At 47.1% G+C, this 15,104-nt stretch overlaps 1 protein-coding gene across 1 annotated transcript; it reads left to right on the top strand.

Annotated features, from left to right (window-relative positions):
- Window positions 1-2,598: 2,598 nt before the first annotated feature.
- LOC308351244 (uncharacterized protein) lies at window positions 2,599-3,099 on the top strand (the record flags this gene model as incomplete). The annotated part of the gene is made up of 1 exon (XM_080816759.1): window positions 2,599-3,099. The coding sequence occupies one exon, from the start codon at window positions 2,599-2,601 to the stop codon at window positions 3,097-3,099; it is 501 nt and encodes a 166-aa protein (XP_080672885.1).
- Between the last annotated feature and the right edge of the window lie 12,005 nt (window positions 3,100-15,104).

Genomic DNA, 15,104 nt, shown 5'->3' with positions numbered 1-15,104 from the left:
GGGGTTTGGGGGGTAAGAAAAGAATAAATGAAACAAGATGGGATCGGGAGGGAGACAAGCCATAAGAGACTCTTAATCTCACAAAACAAACTGAGGGTTGCCGGGGGTAGAGGGGTAGGGAGAGGGTCGTGGGCTTATGGACATTGGGGAGTGCTGTGGTGAGTGCTGTGAAGTCTGTAAACCTGGCGATTCACAGACCTGTACCCTTGGGGCTAATAATACATTATATGCTTATTTTTTTTAAAGTCTTAAAAAAAAAAAAAAAGAAAGAAAACCGAAGCTGGTGGCATCACAATTCCCGACTTCAAGTTGTATCACCAAGTTGTGATCACCAAGACAGGATGGTACTGGTTCAAGAACAGATACATAGATCAATGGAACAGAACAGAGAGCCCTGAAATGGACCCCTGACTCTATGGTCAACTAATCTTTGACAAAGCAGGACCGAATGTCCAGGGGAAAAAAAGGCAGTATCTTTAACAAATGGTACTGGGAAAATTGGACAGCCACATGCAGAAGAATGAAACTGGACCACATTCTTAGACCACACACAAAGATGAACTCAAAATGGGTGAAAGACCTAAATGTGAAACAGGAAGCCATCAAAACCCTAGAGGAGAACTCAGGCAGTAAGCGCTTTGATATTGGCTGTAGCAACTTCTTGCTAGACACATCTCTGAAGACAAGGGAAACAAAAGCAAAAATGCACTATTGGAACTTCAAGATAAAAAGCTTCTGTACAGGGTCGCCTGGGTGGCTCCGTGGGTTAAGCCTCTACCTTCAGCTCAGGTCACGATCTCAGGGTCCTGGGATCGAGCCCCACATCGGGTTCTCTGCTCGGTGGGGAGCCTGCTTGCCCCTCTCTCTCTGCCTGCTTCTCTGCCTACTTGTGATCTCTCAGTCTCTGTGTGTGTCAAATAAATAAATAAAATCTTTAAAAAAAAAAAAAAAGGAGAGAAGCTTTTGCACAACAAAGGAAACAGTCCACAAAACCAAAAGCCATCTACAGAATGGGAGAAGATATTTGCAAATGACTTATCAGATAAAGGATTAGTATCCAAATTCTATAAAGAACTGATACAACTCAACACGCACAGAACAAATAATCCAGTTAAGAAATGGGCAGAAGACACGAGCAGTCATTTCTCCAAAGAAGACATCCACATGGCCAACGGACACATGAAAAAATGCTCAACGTCACTTGGCCTCAGGAAAGTACAAATCAAACCACAGTGAGTTACCACCTCACACCAGTCAGAATGGCTAAAATTAACCAGGAAAAAACAGGTGTTGGTGAAGATGCGGAGAAAGGGGAACCCTCTTACTCTGGGGTGGGGGGAATGCGAGCTGGGGCAGCCACTCTGGAAGACAGTACGCAGGTTCCTCAAAAAGGACTGCATGGAGCACTAGGTGTTATATGCAAACAATGAATTATGGAACACGACGTTGAAAACTAATGATGCGCTGTATGGTGACTAACAGAATTTTTTGTAAAAAGTCAAAAATAGAACAACCCTATGGCCCAGCAATTGCACTACTAGGTATTTACACAAAGGATACAAAAATACAGATTCAAAGGGGCAGCTGCACCCCCAATGCTTATAGCAGCAATGTCCACAATAGCGAAACTATGGTAAGAGTGGTAAGAGCCCAGATGTCCATCAACAGACGAATGGGTAAAGAAGATGCAGTATATATACACAATGGAGGCTTACGCAGCTGTGAAAAGGAATGAAATCTTGTCATTTGCCATGACATGGGTGGAACTAGAGGGTATTATTTTAAACAAAATAAGCCCAGAAAGACAAATGCCATAGGATCTCATTCATATGTGGAATATCAGAAACAAAACAGATGAGCATAGGGGAAGGAGAAAAGGAGAGAGAGACAGAGAAGGAAGACGACCATAAGAGACTCTTAGAGAACAGACGGAGGGCAGAGGGAGGGAGGTGGGGGGTGGGCTGGCAGGGGCATGGGGATTAAGGAGGGCACCTGTTGTGATGAGGATTGGATGTTGTGTGTAAGGTGAATCACTGAACTCTAGTCCAGAAACCAGTGTTGCGCTACATGCTAACGAACTAGAATTTAAACAAAAATTTTAATAGAAAAAGAATTACAATTCTCCTAAGTCATCTCTGCAGCAGGCGGTGGTGGGAATTGGGCCAGCACCACCGGCACCTGCAAATAAGCCTGGCCTTCGTGTGCAGCCTGCCAGAGAGAAGCACACACGCCTAAGAACTGCAGATACTCCAGTCTCTGAAAATTCAAGAAAAGCTAAGAATCCTAGAAATTACTTTCTATTAATAACAGTGAAACAAATGGGAAGAAGTTAAATTTAGAAACATGAAAAAGGATGTCCAAGCCAATGGGAGGTCAGGGATGGCAGCACGTACACACACACACACACACACACACACACACACACACACTGATTGTGCCCTGGAGAAAAGGCACAAACAGGAAGTAGGAAGTCAGTATGTGATCAGCCTGATCTCTGGGCAGGTATATAAGGGCTCCCGGCCCAGAAGTCTCCACACCTGAGCACCTGTCCTCTGCACCTGCTCCTCTGACCTGCTCCACCCTCAACCCACCAGAACCATGGGCTGCTGTGGCTGTTCCGGGGGCTGCGGCTCCGGCTGTGGGGGCTGCGGCTCCGGCTGTGGGGGCTGTGGCTCGGGCTGCTGTGTCCCCGTCTGCTGCTGCAAGCCCGTGTGCTGCTGTGTGCCAGCCTGCTCCTGCTCCAGCTGTGGCTCGTGTGGGGGCTCCAAAGGGGGCTGTGGCTCATGCGGGGGCTGCAAGGGGGGCTGCGGCTCGTGTGGGGGCTCCAAGGGGGGCTGTGGCTCGTGTGGGGGCTCCAAGGGGGGCTGTGGCTCCTGTGGGGGCTGTGGCTCCTGCAGCTGCTCCCAGTCCAGCTGCTGCAAACCCTGCTGCTCCCAGTCCAGCTGCTGTGTCCCCTGCTGCTCCCAGTCCAGCTGCTGCAAACCCTGCTGCTCCCAGTCCAGCTGCTGCAAACCCTGCTGCTCCCAGTCCAGCTGCTGTAAGCGCTGCTGCTCCCAGTCAAGCTGCTGTGTCCCCATTTGCTGCCAGTGCAAGATCTGAGGCTCTGACCACAGACCCCAGGTATCTCCAATCTGAGCTCCCCTGGCCATGACCAGTAAAACATTCCATATCCCCGGAGCCCAAATCCCTGTCCATCTTCATCTGAAAAGGAGTGGCTGGGACTTTGGGCCCAGAGTCCCAGCTCACCAGATGCTGTTCTCTTATCCATCCTGGAATCCCTCCCCGCTCACCTTCCAGAAGGCCCTGCCTCCTTGTCCACTGCATTTGTAACTCAGCACCTTGGGATCTGAACCTCTAAACACCCACCACTCCCCCCAGTGAATTTGGTTAGGACTAGGCTTGTGCTATTACCATCAGAGACCCACCTCCCCTTCCCACCACCGGTCTTCTCCACCTGCAACACCTGAGCTGAGGCTGGTGTGGGACTCCTGGGAGGCCGTCTACCCCCCAGCTCTGGAGCTGCCTGGGACCCAAACCGTCACTCCTCTTCCCTGGGCCTTCCTCCCCAGCCCTGTTCTCTGTCTACCAAGGTCTGCTCCAGACCCTGAAAAGCCCCTAAATAAATACACTGTCAATCCACAAGCCTTGGGCTCCCTCTGATTCCTTTCTTCCTTCTCCTGCACTTGAAGAAGGTGCCCAAAACACTGGCATGAAAACCAGTGAAGTATATGATGTTCCAAGTGTTTAGCTGCTAATGCCTTTTCAAGATGCACATATTCTCAGAAAACGTCCTTGGGTGCAGAGGCCGAGCTCTCGCACCTGGACCACATCCACCGGCAAGTGCTCTGGCCAGGGCACTCCCCCCACCCCACACCCCAGGCATCAGTTTCCTGGTGGCTCACACAGTTCAGCTACCTGTGGTCAACTTCCATCTGGAAGTAGATGGTCCCTTGAGGTGGTGTCAGAAGGGGAGAGCAGCGGTCATGCTGTGGCCCCACACCCACATCATCCACCTCACTTCACCTCAACACACAGGTATTTTATCACCTCACATCATCACAAGAAGGGTTGAAAACTTGAACTTGGAGCTTCAGGGGGGAGGACAAGATGGCGGCCGAATAGGGGGTCTTGTTTCGCCTGGTCCCTTGAATTTAGCTAGGTATCTATCAAACCGTTCTGAACACACACGAATTCAGCCGGAGATTTAAGATTTATCTGGCTCTCCACAAGCAGAAAAATAACTACAACAGATGAATGGATAAAGAAGATGTGGTCCATATACACAATGGAATATGACTCAGCCATCAGAAAGGATGAACACCCGACTTTTGCATCCACATGGATGGGACTGGAGGGGATCATGCTGAGTGAAATAAGTCAGCAGAGAAAGACAATTATCCTATGGTTTCATTGATTTGTGGAACATAAGGAATAGCACAGAGGACATTAGGAGAAGGAAGGGGAAAAATGGATGGGGGGAATCAGAAGGGGTGATGAACCATGAGAGACTGTGGACTCTGGGAATCAAACTGAGGGTTTCAGAGGGGAGGGGGATGAGGGGATGTGTTAGCCCAGTGATGGGTATTGAGGAGGGCACGGATTGCGTGGAGCACTGGGTGTTCTACGCAAACAACGAATCATGGAACACAACATCAAAAACTAATGATGTACTGTATGGTGACTCATACATCTGAACCTTTGGGGGGAATAGAGGAAGATAAGCAGAGCGGGGAGTGAGCTCCCATAAGCTGGCCACTAGAAAGTGATATAACACTGGAGCAAAATTTCAGGACCCTTGGAAATCTGCTCTAGTGAGAGGCACCCCCAAGGGCACAGGGGACGAATAGGGCAGAATTCTAGGGGGATCGTTGTGGTCTCGGGATTCCAGGAGACTCCGAAAGAATGGGGAAGCCTGAACCGGCAGAGTACTCAAGCAGTGGAGTGGGGAGACTGGTTATGGTCAGCAAGTCCAGAAGGGACTTTCGGCTCTGGACACCATAAACCGTGAGCCAAGCCGGGAGGGAGACCACCCTCTGCCTGACCACCCTGAAAAGGACTAGGTGCGGGCTAACATCCTAGGGGAGATGTAGAACACCTTGTGCCCATGACAGGGACAGCTGTCAGGGCGCTGTGGCCCACAAAGAGGTGCCGGGGCAGCACCCAGCACGATTAGGGAGCTGTGGAAGAGGGTGCACCGTGAGCCCACCTCCGCTAGCAGTTGCAAAGTCACAAAGCACAGAGATGCTCATGGGTCTTCATGACTGCCTCGGGAGAGGTGCAGCAGGCAAGAGCTGCAGGAGTCTGTGGAGTCTGGTACGCACAGAGGGGAGATGGTTTGACCTGGAGGATTTGTTGGCGGCGGGAGGGGGGCAGGGTGTGCCATGAACTTGCGACTCTGGGCCAGATTCCCGCAAGGCCAGGTTTGCTCTGACCCTCTAAAGAGACGTAGAATGATGCCAGGGAACAAAAGCCACACAGCTGACCAGCTCACATTAAGCGCATCCCCCTGGCAAGGGGAGGGGCAACTCCCCCCAGGCAAAGATGCCTAAGAATCCGAGCAGCAGGCCCGGCCCCCAGAAGACAGACTAGAAGAAGAGGTGAATGGTCAGCTCATTTCCCACAGGACTGGAAAACTCCAGCACTGGGGGGGAAATAATATAGGGAGCTCCGAGTGGTCCCGCATGGCTTGTCCATACTTTAGGCTAAAAGGTTACATGCCTTCTTTAGTTTCTCTGCTTATGTTTTCTTTCTTTTTCTTTGTTTTTACCCTGTTCCCATTTCAAGTAGACTCTTACTTGCCAACCAATTCTTTTTTCATTTTATTTATTTATTTGTGAGAGATAGAAAGAGCAAGAGTAAGGAGGAGAGCAGAGGGAGAGGGAGAAGCAGACTCCCCACTAAGCAGGGAGCCTGACACAGGGCTCAATCCCAGGGCCTTGGGATCATGACGTGAGCTGCAGGCAGCTGCTTAACTGATTGAGCCACCCGGGCACACACCCAGCCTATGTTTTTAAGTTGCTTCTTAACTTTTGTTTTTTTCACATCGATGTTTTAAAGATGTATGCTCCATACTAGACTGCTTTTCACTCTACTCAACTTACCTTGATATATATAAGTTCTGATTTCTTTGCTGTTGGGGGATACAGTGCCTTCTACCACACAGACCAAAAATCAAACAAGAACAGGCAGATCGCCCCGGTTTGTCCATCCTGAGAAATTATACTCTCTCTCCCCACCACCCCCATTTTTTCTTTCTTATGGTTTGAGATCATCTTGGCTCTGGTTGCATACCTGTGGTAGCTTTTGACCACTTCGGATTTTTTTCTAAGGTGCATTTTGCTTGGGTCGTGGTTGATATTCTGGATTCTGTCCATTCACTCAACCATCCCTTGACAGAATGACTAGGAAGAGGAACTCCCAACAAAGAAAAGAGCCAGAGACAATGTCCTCCGCCACAGAACTAATGGATATAGATATAAGCAAGATGTCAGAGGTGGAACTCAGGATACTAATCGTAAAGTCAATAGCTAGGCTTGAAAAAAGCATTAGTGACAATATAGAATCTCTAAGAGCAGAAATGAGATCCAGTCAAGCTGAACTTAAGAACGTCATGACTGAGAGACAGTCTAAACTGGATACTCTAACAGCCAGGGTATATGAGGTAGAATAACCAATCAGTGACCTAGAAGATAAGCTGATAGGAAGGAAGCCGAGGAATATAGGAACAGGCAGCTAGTAATCCCTGAAAATCGACAGAGAGGTCGATGATGCCATGAAACATTCCAATGTCAGAATTACTGGGATCTCTGAGGGAGTGGAGGGAGTGAGAGGGCTAAAAGGTATATTTGAGCAAAGCACAGCTGAGAACTTCCCCCAGTCTGGGGAAGGAAACAAGCATTCGTATCCAAGAGGAAGAGAAGACCCCACCCAAAATCAATAAAATTAGGTGAACACTCTGACATATAATAGTGAAGCTTGCAAATCTTAAAGCCAAGGAAGCTATCCTGGAAGAAGCTAGGTGACAGAGATTCCTTACGTGTGGAGGGAGGAACATCAGAATAACATCAGACCTACCCACAGAGACCTGGCAAGCCAGAAAGGGCTGGCAAGACATATTCAGGGTCCTAAATGAGAGGAACATGCAAGAGGGATGGGGCAGCTGGGTGCTGGACATTGGGGAGGGCATGTGCTATGGTGAGTGCTGTGAATTGTGTAAGACTGATGAATCACAGACCTGTACCCCTGAAATAATGCATTAGGTGTTAGTTAATTAATTAGTTAATTAATTCATCTTTCAAGTGCAGCTAGGAATACTTCATCCAGCAAGGCTGTCATTCAGAGTGGATGGAGAGATAAAGAGCTCTCTGGACCAGCAGAAACTGAAAGAATATGTGGCCACCAAGCCAGCCCTGCAAGAAATATTAAGGGGGATTCTATAAAAGAAGAAAACCCCAAGAGTAATATGGACCAGAAATTGACAGAGACTACCTATAGAAACAGGGACTTTACAAGCAGTATGATGGCACTAAAATCGTATCTCTCAATAGTTACTCTCAATGCGAATGGATTAAATACTCGCATCAAAAGATACAGGGTTTCAGATCAGATTTAAAGAGCAGGACCCATCCACATACTGTCTACAGGAGACTCATCTTGAGCCTAAAGACACCTCCAGATTGAAAGTAAGGGCATGGAGAACAATTTACCATGCCAATAGACCTCAAAAGAAAGCTGAGGTAGCAATTCTCATATCGGACAAATTAGATTTCAAACCAAAGACTGTCGTAAGAGATGTAGAGGGACACTATATCATTCTGAAAGGGTCTATCCAAAAAAAGACCTAACAATTGTAATTATCTATGCCCCCAACTTGGGAGCGGCTAACTACCTAAACCAACTAATAACCAAAATAAGGAATCCTATTGACAATAGTACATTAATAAGAGGAGACTTCAACACTCCCCTCACAGCCATGGACAGATCCCCTGAGCAGAAGATCAACAAACAAGAGCTTTGAAGGACACACTGGACCAAATGGACTTCAGAGATACATACAGAACATTCCATCCTAAAACAACAGTATTCTAATTCTTCTTGAGTGCCCACGGAAATTTCTCCAGAACAGATCACACACTGAGTCATACATCTGGTCTCAACCGATACCAAAAGACTAAGATGATTCCCTGCATATTTTCAGACCACAATGCTTTGAAACTGGAACTCAACTACAAGGAAAAATCTGAAAGGAACGCAAACACTTAGAGGTTAAAAAGCATCCTGCTAAAGAGCGAATGGCTCAACCAGGAAATTAGAGAGGAACTGAAGCAATTCAGGCAAACCAATGAAAATGAAAACACAGCGGTTCAAAATCTATGGGATACTGCCAAGGCAGTCCTGAGGGAAGTACACAGCCATCCAAATCCCACTCAAAAATTTAGAAAAATCCCAAATGCGCAAGCTAACCTCACACCTGAAGGACCTGGAGAAAGAACAGCAAATAAAGCCTAAAACAAGCAGCAGAAGAGAAATTATAAAGATTAGAGCAGACATCAATGAAATAGAATCTAGAAGACTAGTAGAACAGGTCGATGAAACTAGAAGCTGGTTCTTTGAAAAAAATAAACCTCTGGCCAGACTTATCCAAAAGAAAAGAGAATGGACCCAAATTAATAAAGTCTTGAATGAGAGTGGAGAAATCACAACTCATACCAAGGAAATAGAGACAATTATTATAACTTACTACCACGTGCCAAAGCTGCGTGCCAACAAACTAGGTAATCTGGAAGAAATGGATGCATTCTTGGATACTTATGAGCTACCAAGACTGAAACAGGAAGAAATAGACAATCCGAACCGACCAATAACCAGCAAGGAAATTGAAGCAGTCATCAAAAACTTCCCAAAAAACAAGAGTCCAGGGCCAGATGGCTTCCCAGGGAAACTCCACCAAACACCTAAAGAACAAGTCATACCTATACTACTGAAGCTATTCTGAAAAATAGAAATGGAAGGAAAACTCCCAGACTTGTTCTATGAGGCCAGCATTACACCAATCCCAAAACCAGACAAAGACCTTATCAAAAAGAAGAGTTACAGACCGATATTCCTGATGAACATGGATGCCAAAATATTCGACAAGATCCTAGCCAATAGGATCCAACAGTACATTAAAAGGATTATTCACCAGCACCAGGTGGGATTTATCCCTAGGATACAAGGGTGTGTCAACATTTGCAAATCAATCAATGTGGCGTACCACATTAATTAAAGAAACGGTAAGAACTATATGATCCTCTCAATAGATGCAGAAAAAGCATTTGACAAAATACAGCATTCTCTCCTGATTAAAACTCTTCTAGAATATAGGGATAGAGCGAACATACCTCAATATCATAAAAGCCATTTATGAAAAGCCCTCTGTGAATATCATTCTCAACACGGAAAAACTGAGAGCTTTTTTCTATGAGGGCGAGACACAACAGGGATGCCCACCCTCACCACTTTTGCTCAACGTAATGCTAGATGTCCTAGCCTCAGCAATCACAACAAAAAGAAATGAAAGGCATTCAAACTGGCAAAGAGGTCAAACTCTCTCCCTTTGCGGGTGATATGATACTTTATGAGGAAAACGCAAAAGACTCCACCCCAAATTACTAGAACTCATACAGCAATTCATCAGCATGGCAGGATACAATATCAATGCACAGAAATCGGTTGCATTTCTTTTGTTTTTTTAAGATGCAGCAACGAAAAAAAGTTGTATTTCCACGGTCACGGAGTGGAAAAAAACATTGTGAAAACGTCTATGCCATCCAGAGCAATTGACACTTTCAGTGCCCACCCTATCAAAATACCATCAACATTTTTTTACAGAGCTGGAACAAGGAAACCTAAAATTTGTATGAAACCAGAAAAGATCCCAAATCGCCAGGAGATTGTTGAAAAAGGAAATCAAAGCTGGGGGCATCTCAGTCTGACTTCAAGCTATATCATAAAGCTGTGATCATCAAGACAGCATGGTTTTGGCACCAAAACAGACACATAGATCAATGGAACAGAATAGAGAGCCCAGAAATGCGCCCTCAACTCTATGGTCAACTAATCTTCAATAAATCAGGAAAGAATATCCAATGGGAAAAAGACAGTTTCTTCAATAAATGGTGCTGGGAAAATTGGACAGCCACATGCAGAAGAATGAAAGAATGTACATTGTCTCACACCATACACAAAGATAAACTCAAAATGGATGAGACCTCCGCGTCAGATGGGAATCCATCAAAATCCGAGAGGAGAACATAAGGAGTAACCTCTTCCACCTTGACCACAGTGACGTCTTTCAACACGGGTCTCTAAAGACAAGGGAAACAAAAGCAAAATGAACTTTTGGGACTTCATCAAGATAAAAAGCTTTTGCACAACAGAGGAAACAGTCAACAAAACTAAGAGGTAATCTTCTCTACAGAATGGGAGAAGATATTTGCAAATGGCATATCAGATAAAGAGTTGGTATCCAAGATCTCTAAAGAACTTCACAAACTCAACACCTTCCCAAATTAACAATAATAATAATAACCCAGTCAATAAGTGGGCAGAAGACATGAACGAACACTTCTCCAAAGCCATACAAATGGCCAACAGACACATGAAAAAATGTTCAACATCATTAGCCATCAGGAAAATACAAATAAACACCACTGTGAGGTGACACCTTTCACCAGCTAGAATGGCAAAAATTGGGGCATCTGGGTGGCTCAGTCATCAAGCGTCTGCCTTTGGCTCAGGTCATGATCCCAAAGTCCTGGGATCGAGTCCCTCACAGGGTTCCCTGCTCTGTGGGAAGCCTGTTCTCCCTCTCCCACTCCCCCTGCTTGTGCTCCCTCTCTCACTGTGTCTCTTTCTGTCAAATAAAGAAAGAAAATCTTTTTAAAAGATTAGAATGGCAAAAATTAACCAGACAGGAAATGCTAACAAGGATGAGAGAAAGGGGAATCCTAGTACACCGTTGGTGGGAATGCACGCTGGTGCAGCCACCCGGGAAGACAGTATGGAGGGTCCTCAAGATATTAAAAAATAGAGCTACCTTATGACCCAGAGATCGCACGACTAGGGTCTTACGCCAAAGATACAGACGTAGTGAAAAGAAGGGCCATCTGCACCCCAACGTCCACGGGTCAATGTCCACAATCGCCAAACTGTGGAAGGAGCGGAGATGCCCTTCAACAGATGAGTGGATAAAGAAGACGTGGTCCGTATATATGACGGATTATTCCTCCGCCATCGGAAAGGATGAATACCCACCATGTGCATCGACACGGATGGAACTAGAGAGGATTTTGCTGAGTGAAGTAAGTCAAGCAGAGAAAGACAATTATCGTATGTTCTCACTCGTATGTGGAACGTAAGGAACATAAGGAACAGCACAGCGGACCACAGGGGAAGGGAGGGAAAACGGAATGGAAAGAAACCAGAGAGGGAGACAGACCATGAGAGATTCTGGACTCCAGGAACCAAACTGAGGGTTACAGAGAGGAGGGGGATGGCATAACCGGGTGATGGGTACGAAGGAGGGCACGTGTTGGGATGCGCCTGGGTGTTACATGCAACTAATGAATCGCTGAACACTACACCGAAAACTAATGATACACTATATGTTGGCCAACCGAACATAACAAAAAATAAATTAAAACATGAAAAGACAAAGACTATGTCCTACGGAACAAATGCTGGCTATCCCCAAGAAAACCAGGGGCGAGGCTATTTGTGAGAACATTCTTTATCAGAGGAAGTATGCGAGAGCTTCCTAACGGTCCGGCAGGTGACTTGGTGACGTAAGAAAGCTTTGCACCCACAGGGGGTCGCCAGGCAGTGGCCCAGACTGCGATCTTCACAGTCTGAGAAGGTAATTTTGTCACCAGGAAGGATCATGTGGGGCTCAGTCTCTCGGGCTTCTGAGGGCCTGGGCCTGAGTGACACGTACGTAAGCGCAGCCCACTGCTCTGCCGGTCCAGCGCTAGTGCACCCACCTCGGGAGCACCCTGTGTCGGGAGTCTAGGCGCCCCTCTCCTGGGGCTCGGTACACGTGCCCTTGTTTGCTTGCCAAGACGTTTTGTCTAGAATTACAGAGGAAGGCTTTGTCCCTGTGTGAAGGTGACATATAACGCACACGGGACTGATGAACCAAGAAGGGACAGAATACGGCTTTAAAGTATGGGGACAAAGATGAGAGAAAACGTCCACGTGTAGAGAGCGATTCGGGCGGCAGAGACGGAGGGTGAACACGAGATTTTTGGTACATCTTCCAGTACTATTTGCCTTTTTAAACTACATGTTTATGATACTGATTTTAAATGTAGCTTAAGGTAACACATAAGGGGCCCTGGGGGGGCTCGGTTGGTTAAGCGTCCAACTCTTGGTTTTGGCTCGGGTCATGATCTCAGGGTTGTGAGATCAAGCCCTGTATTGGCTTCCGGCTCCACTCAGAGTCTGCTTGGGATCCACTCTCCCCTTCTGCCTCTGCCCTTCCCCGCTCGTGCTCTCTCTCTCTCAAGTAAGTGAATATATCTTCCTTTTTTTTTTCCTTTTTCTTTTTGTTGTGTTACGTTAGTCACCACACAGTACCTCATTAGTGTTTGATGTCATGTTCCCTGATTCATTGTTTGCGTATCACACCCAGTGCTCCGTGCAATCTGTGCCCTCCTTAATACCCACCACTAGGCCAACACATCCCCCCACCCCCTCCCCTCTGACACCCTCATTTTATTTCCCAGAGTCCATAGTCTCTCATGGTTCACCTCCCCCTCCAATATCCCCCTCTTCATTTTTCCTTTCATCCTCCTAATGTCCTCCATGCTACTCCTTATGTTCCACAGGTAAGTGAAACCCTATGGTAGTTGACTTTCTCTGCTTGACTTACTTCACTCAGCGTAATCCCCTCCAGTTCCATCCATGTCGATGCAAATGGTGGGTACTCATCCTTTCTGATGGCTGAGGAATATTCCATTGTGCATATGGACCACATCTCTAAGAATATAAAATAAAGTAACATAAATGCAAAATAATCCAGACCACTTCATTTGAAATTAACAGTCTTCTAAGTAACTCTTTTTTTAGAAAGATTTTATTTATTTACTTGACAGAGAGAGAGAGAGAGATCACAAGCAGTCAGAGAGGCAGGCAGAGAGGGGGTGGGAAGCAGGCTCCCTGCCGAGGAGAGAGCCCGATGCGGGGCTCGATCCCAGGACCCTGAGATCATGACCTGAGCCGAAGGCAGACGCTTTGACCCACTGAGCCACCCAGGCGCCCCGTCTTCTAAGTGATTCTTAAAGACAGACATCGTGGGCATCGGGACTCCCGGCCCCTTAGGGAGAAACACTGGGTCTCTCAGCGATGCCTGCGACCCCTCGCCGGCACTGCGAGCCCTTAGTGAGCACCTGCTGGATGCCGGCCTTGCTCTGGCCCTGGGGAAATGGCAGCAAACAGCGCCTGAGACCCGACTTGTGGTCTGACCTTCCAGGCGAAAGAGGCAGGCAGGAACCTCAGAGCGGCCTGCCAGGGGTGCGGAGTTCGGAAAAGCTGCTGAGGAAAAGGAAGGGGGGCTAGTGGTGGCAGGAGCCAGTCCTGCTGGACGCCACGCAGAAGGACATCGAAGAAGCTGGGGGACCGGTGCAGACAGCCCTCCTGTTCCATCCCCGTCTAGATCACAGCTGTGCTATGGCCCATCCAGGAAGCAAGGGGAAGGTGTGTTTCTCCTAAAGGTAAAACCATTCCATGTGAAGAGCTAACCGTGCACTGAGATTCCCTCTTTGCTAACTCTGGACACTAACATCTCCTTAACCCATACTGATTTCATGAGAGATGCTGTTTACGTCCTCATTGGGCAAAATTAAGAGCCGTCAGCAGTAAGTCCTTCACCCCATTTTTCTTCTTAATTTCATAGATCTAATAAATTCAGAATCCGACAACCATTCTTAGGCCTAGTAAGACATTCATTCCCCTCCACAGCAAAAATCTCGCAGATAATGTGGTGGTCTTCTGACTTTCCTGGTGTGTCCACCTGGACACAGGAAAGCTCCCTGCGGATATGCACAGAAAAGAAGGCAGTCCCCAAACTCTTCACCAGAAGGCTGGCTGCAACGGTCCTATGTGTATACCAATTAGAATGATGCGGCCCACATTTCTTTGACTTTTTTCATAAAACATATAGCCTGGAGGGGCACCTGGGTGGCTCAGTCAGTTGAGCATCAACTCTTCTTTTGCTTTTTCTAAGGTTTTATTTATTTATTTGTCAGAAAGAGAGCACAAGCAGGCAGAGTGGCAGGTAGAGGCAGAGAGAGAAGCAGGCTCCCCGCTGGACAAGGAGCCCGATGCAGGACTCGATCCCAGGACCCTGGGATCGTGACCTGAGCCAAAGAGGCAGCAGCTTAGCCGACTGAGCCACCCAGGCTCCCCTGAGCATCAACTCTTAATCTCAGCTCAGGTCCTGATCTCAGGGTTGTGAGCTCAAGCCCCACACGGGGCTCCACACTAAGAAACCCATCACCATATATCATGGATATCCCTCCTAGGAAGAAGACGCAGGTGTAAGTTTGGGTTTCGCCATGCACGGGCACGCATGTAAATAACTCTGACACAAGTAGGATCACGTAACCTACTGGATTCGTTTTTGTATTCTCAACTGCCTCTTTGCCTGCCTCCTACAGCTGGCCTCCTCTGCCCCCAACCACTATTCCATTCCTCCCTCACGCACATACACAAAATATGTGTGAGGGATATTTCGTACCGTTTCAGGAACCCTCCCTTCTGCCCTGTGACAGGAGGAACGATTGGTCCAGGCTCTCAGGAAAACAGCATGGTGGTTCCTCAAAAAATTAAAAATAGAACTTCCGTGTGACCCAGTCATTCCACCCCTGGGTATTTATCCAAAGAAAACAAAAACACAAATTCAAACAGATACCTGCAGCCTCACATTCATGGAGGTATTACTGACCACAGCCAAGGTATGGAAGCAGCCCAAGTGGCCATCCACGGATGAATGGATAAAGAAGATGTGGGGTGTGGACAGTGGACTATCACTCGGCCATAAAAACAGAATGAAATCTTGCCAT

The sequence above is a fragment of the Martes martes genome (genome assembly GCF_963455335.1).
Source record: "Martes martes genome assembly, chromosome: 10".
In the NCBI taxonomy this organism is placed as follows: domain Eukaryota; kingdom Metazoa; phylum Chordata; class Mammalia; order Carnivora; family Mustelidae; genus Martes; species Martes martes.
Note: the sequence above shows the minus strand (reverse complement) of the source record. Positions and strands in the feature narration are given on the sequence as shown.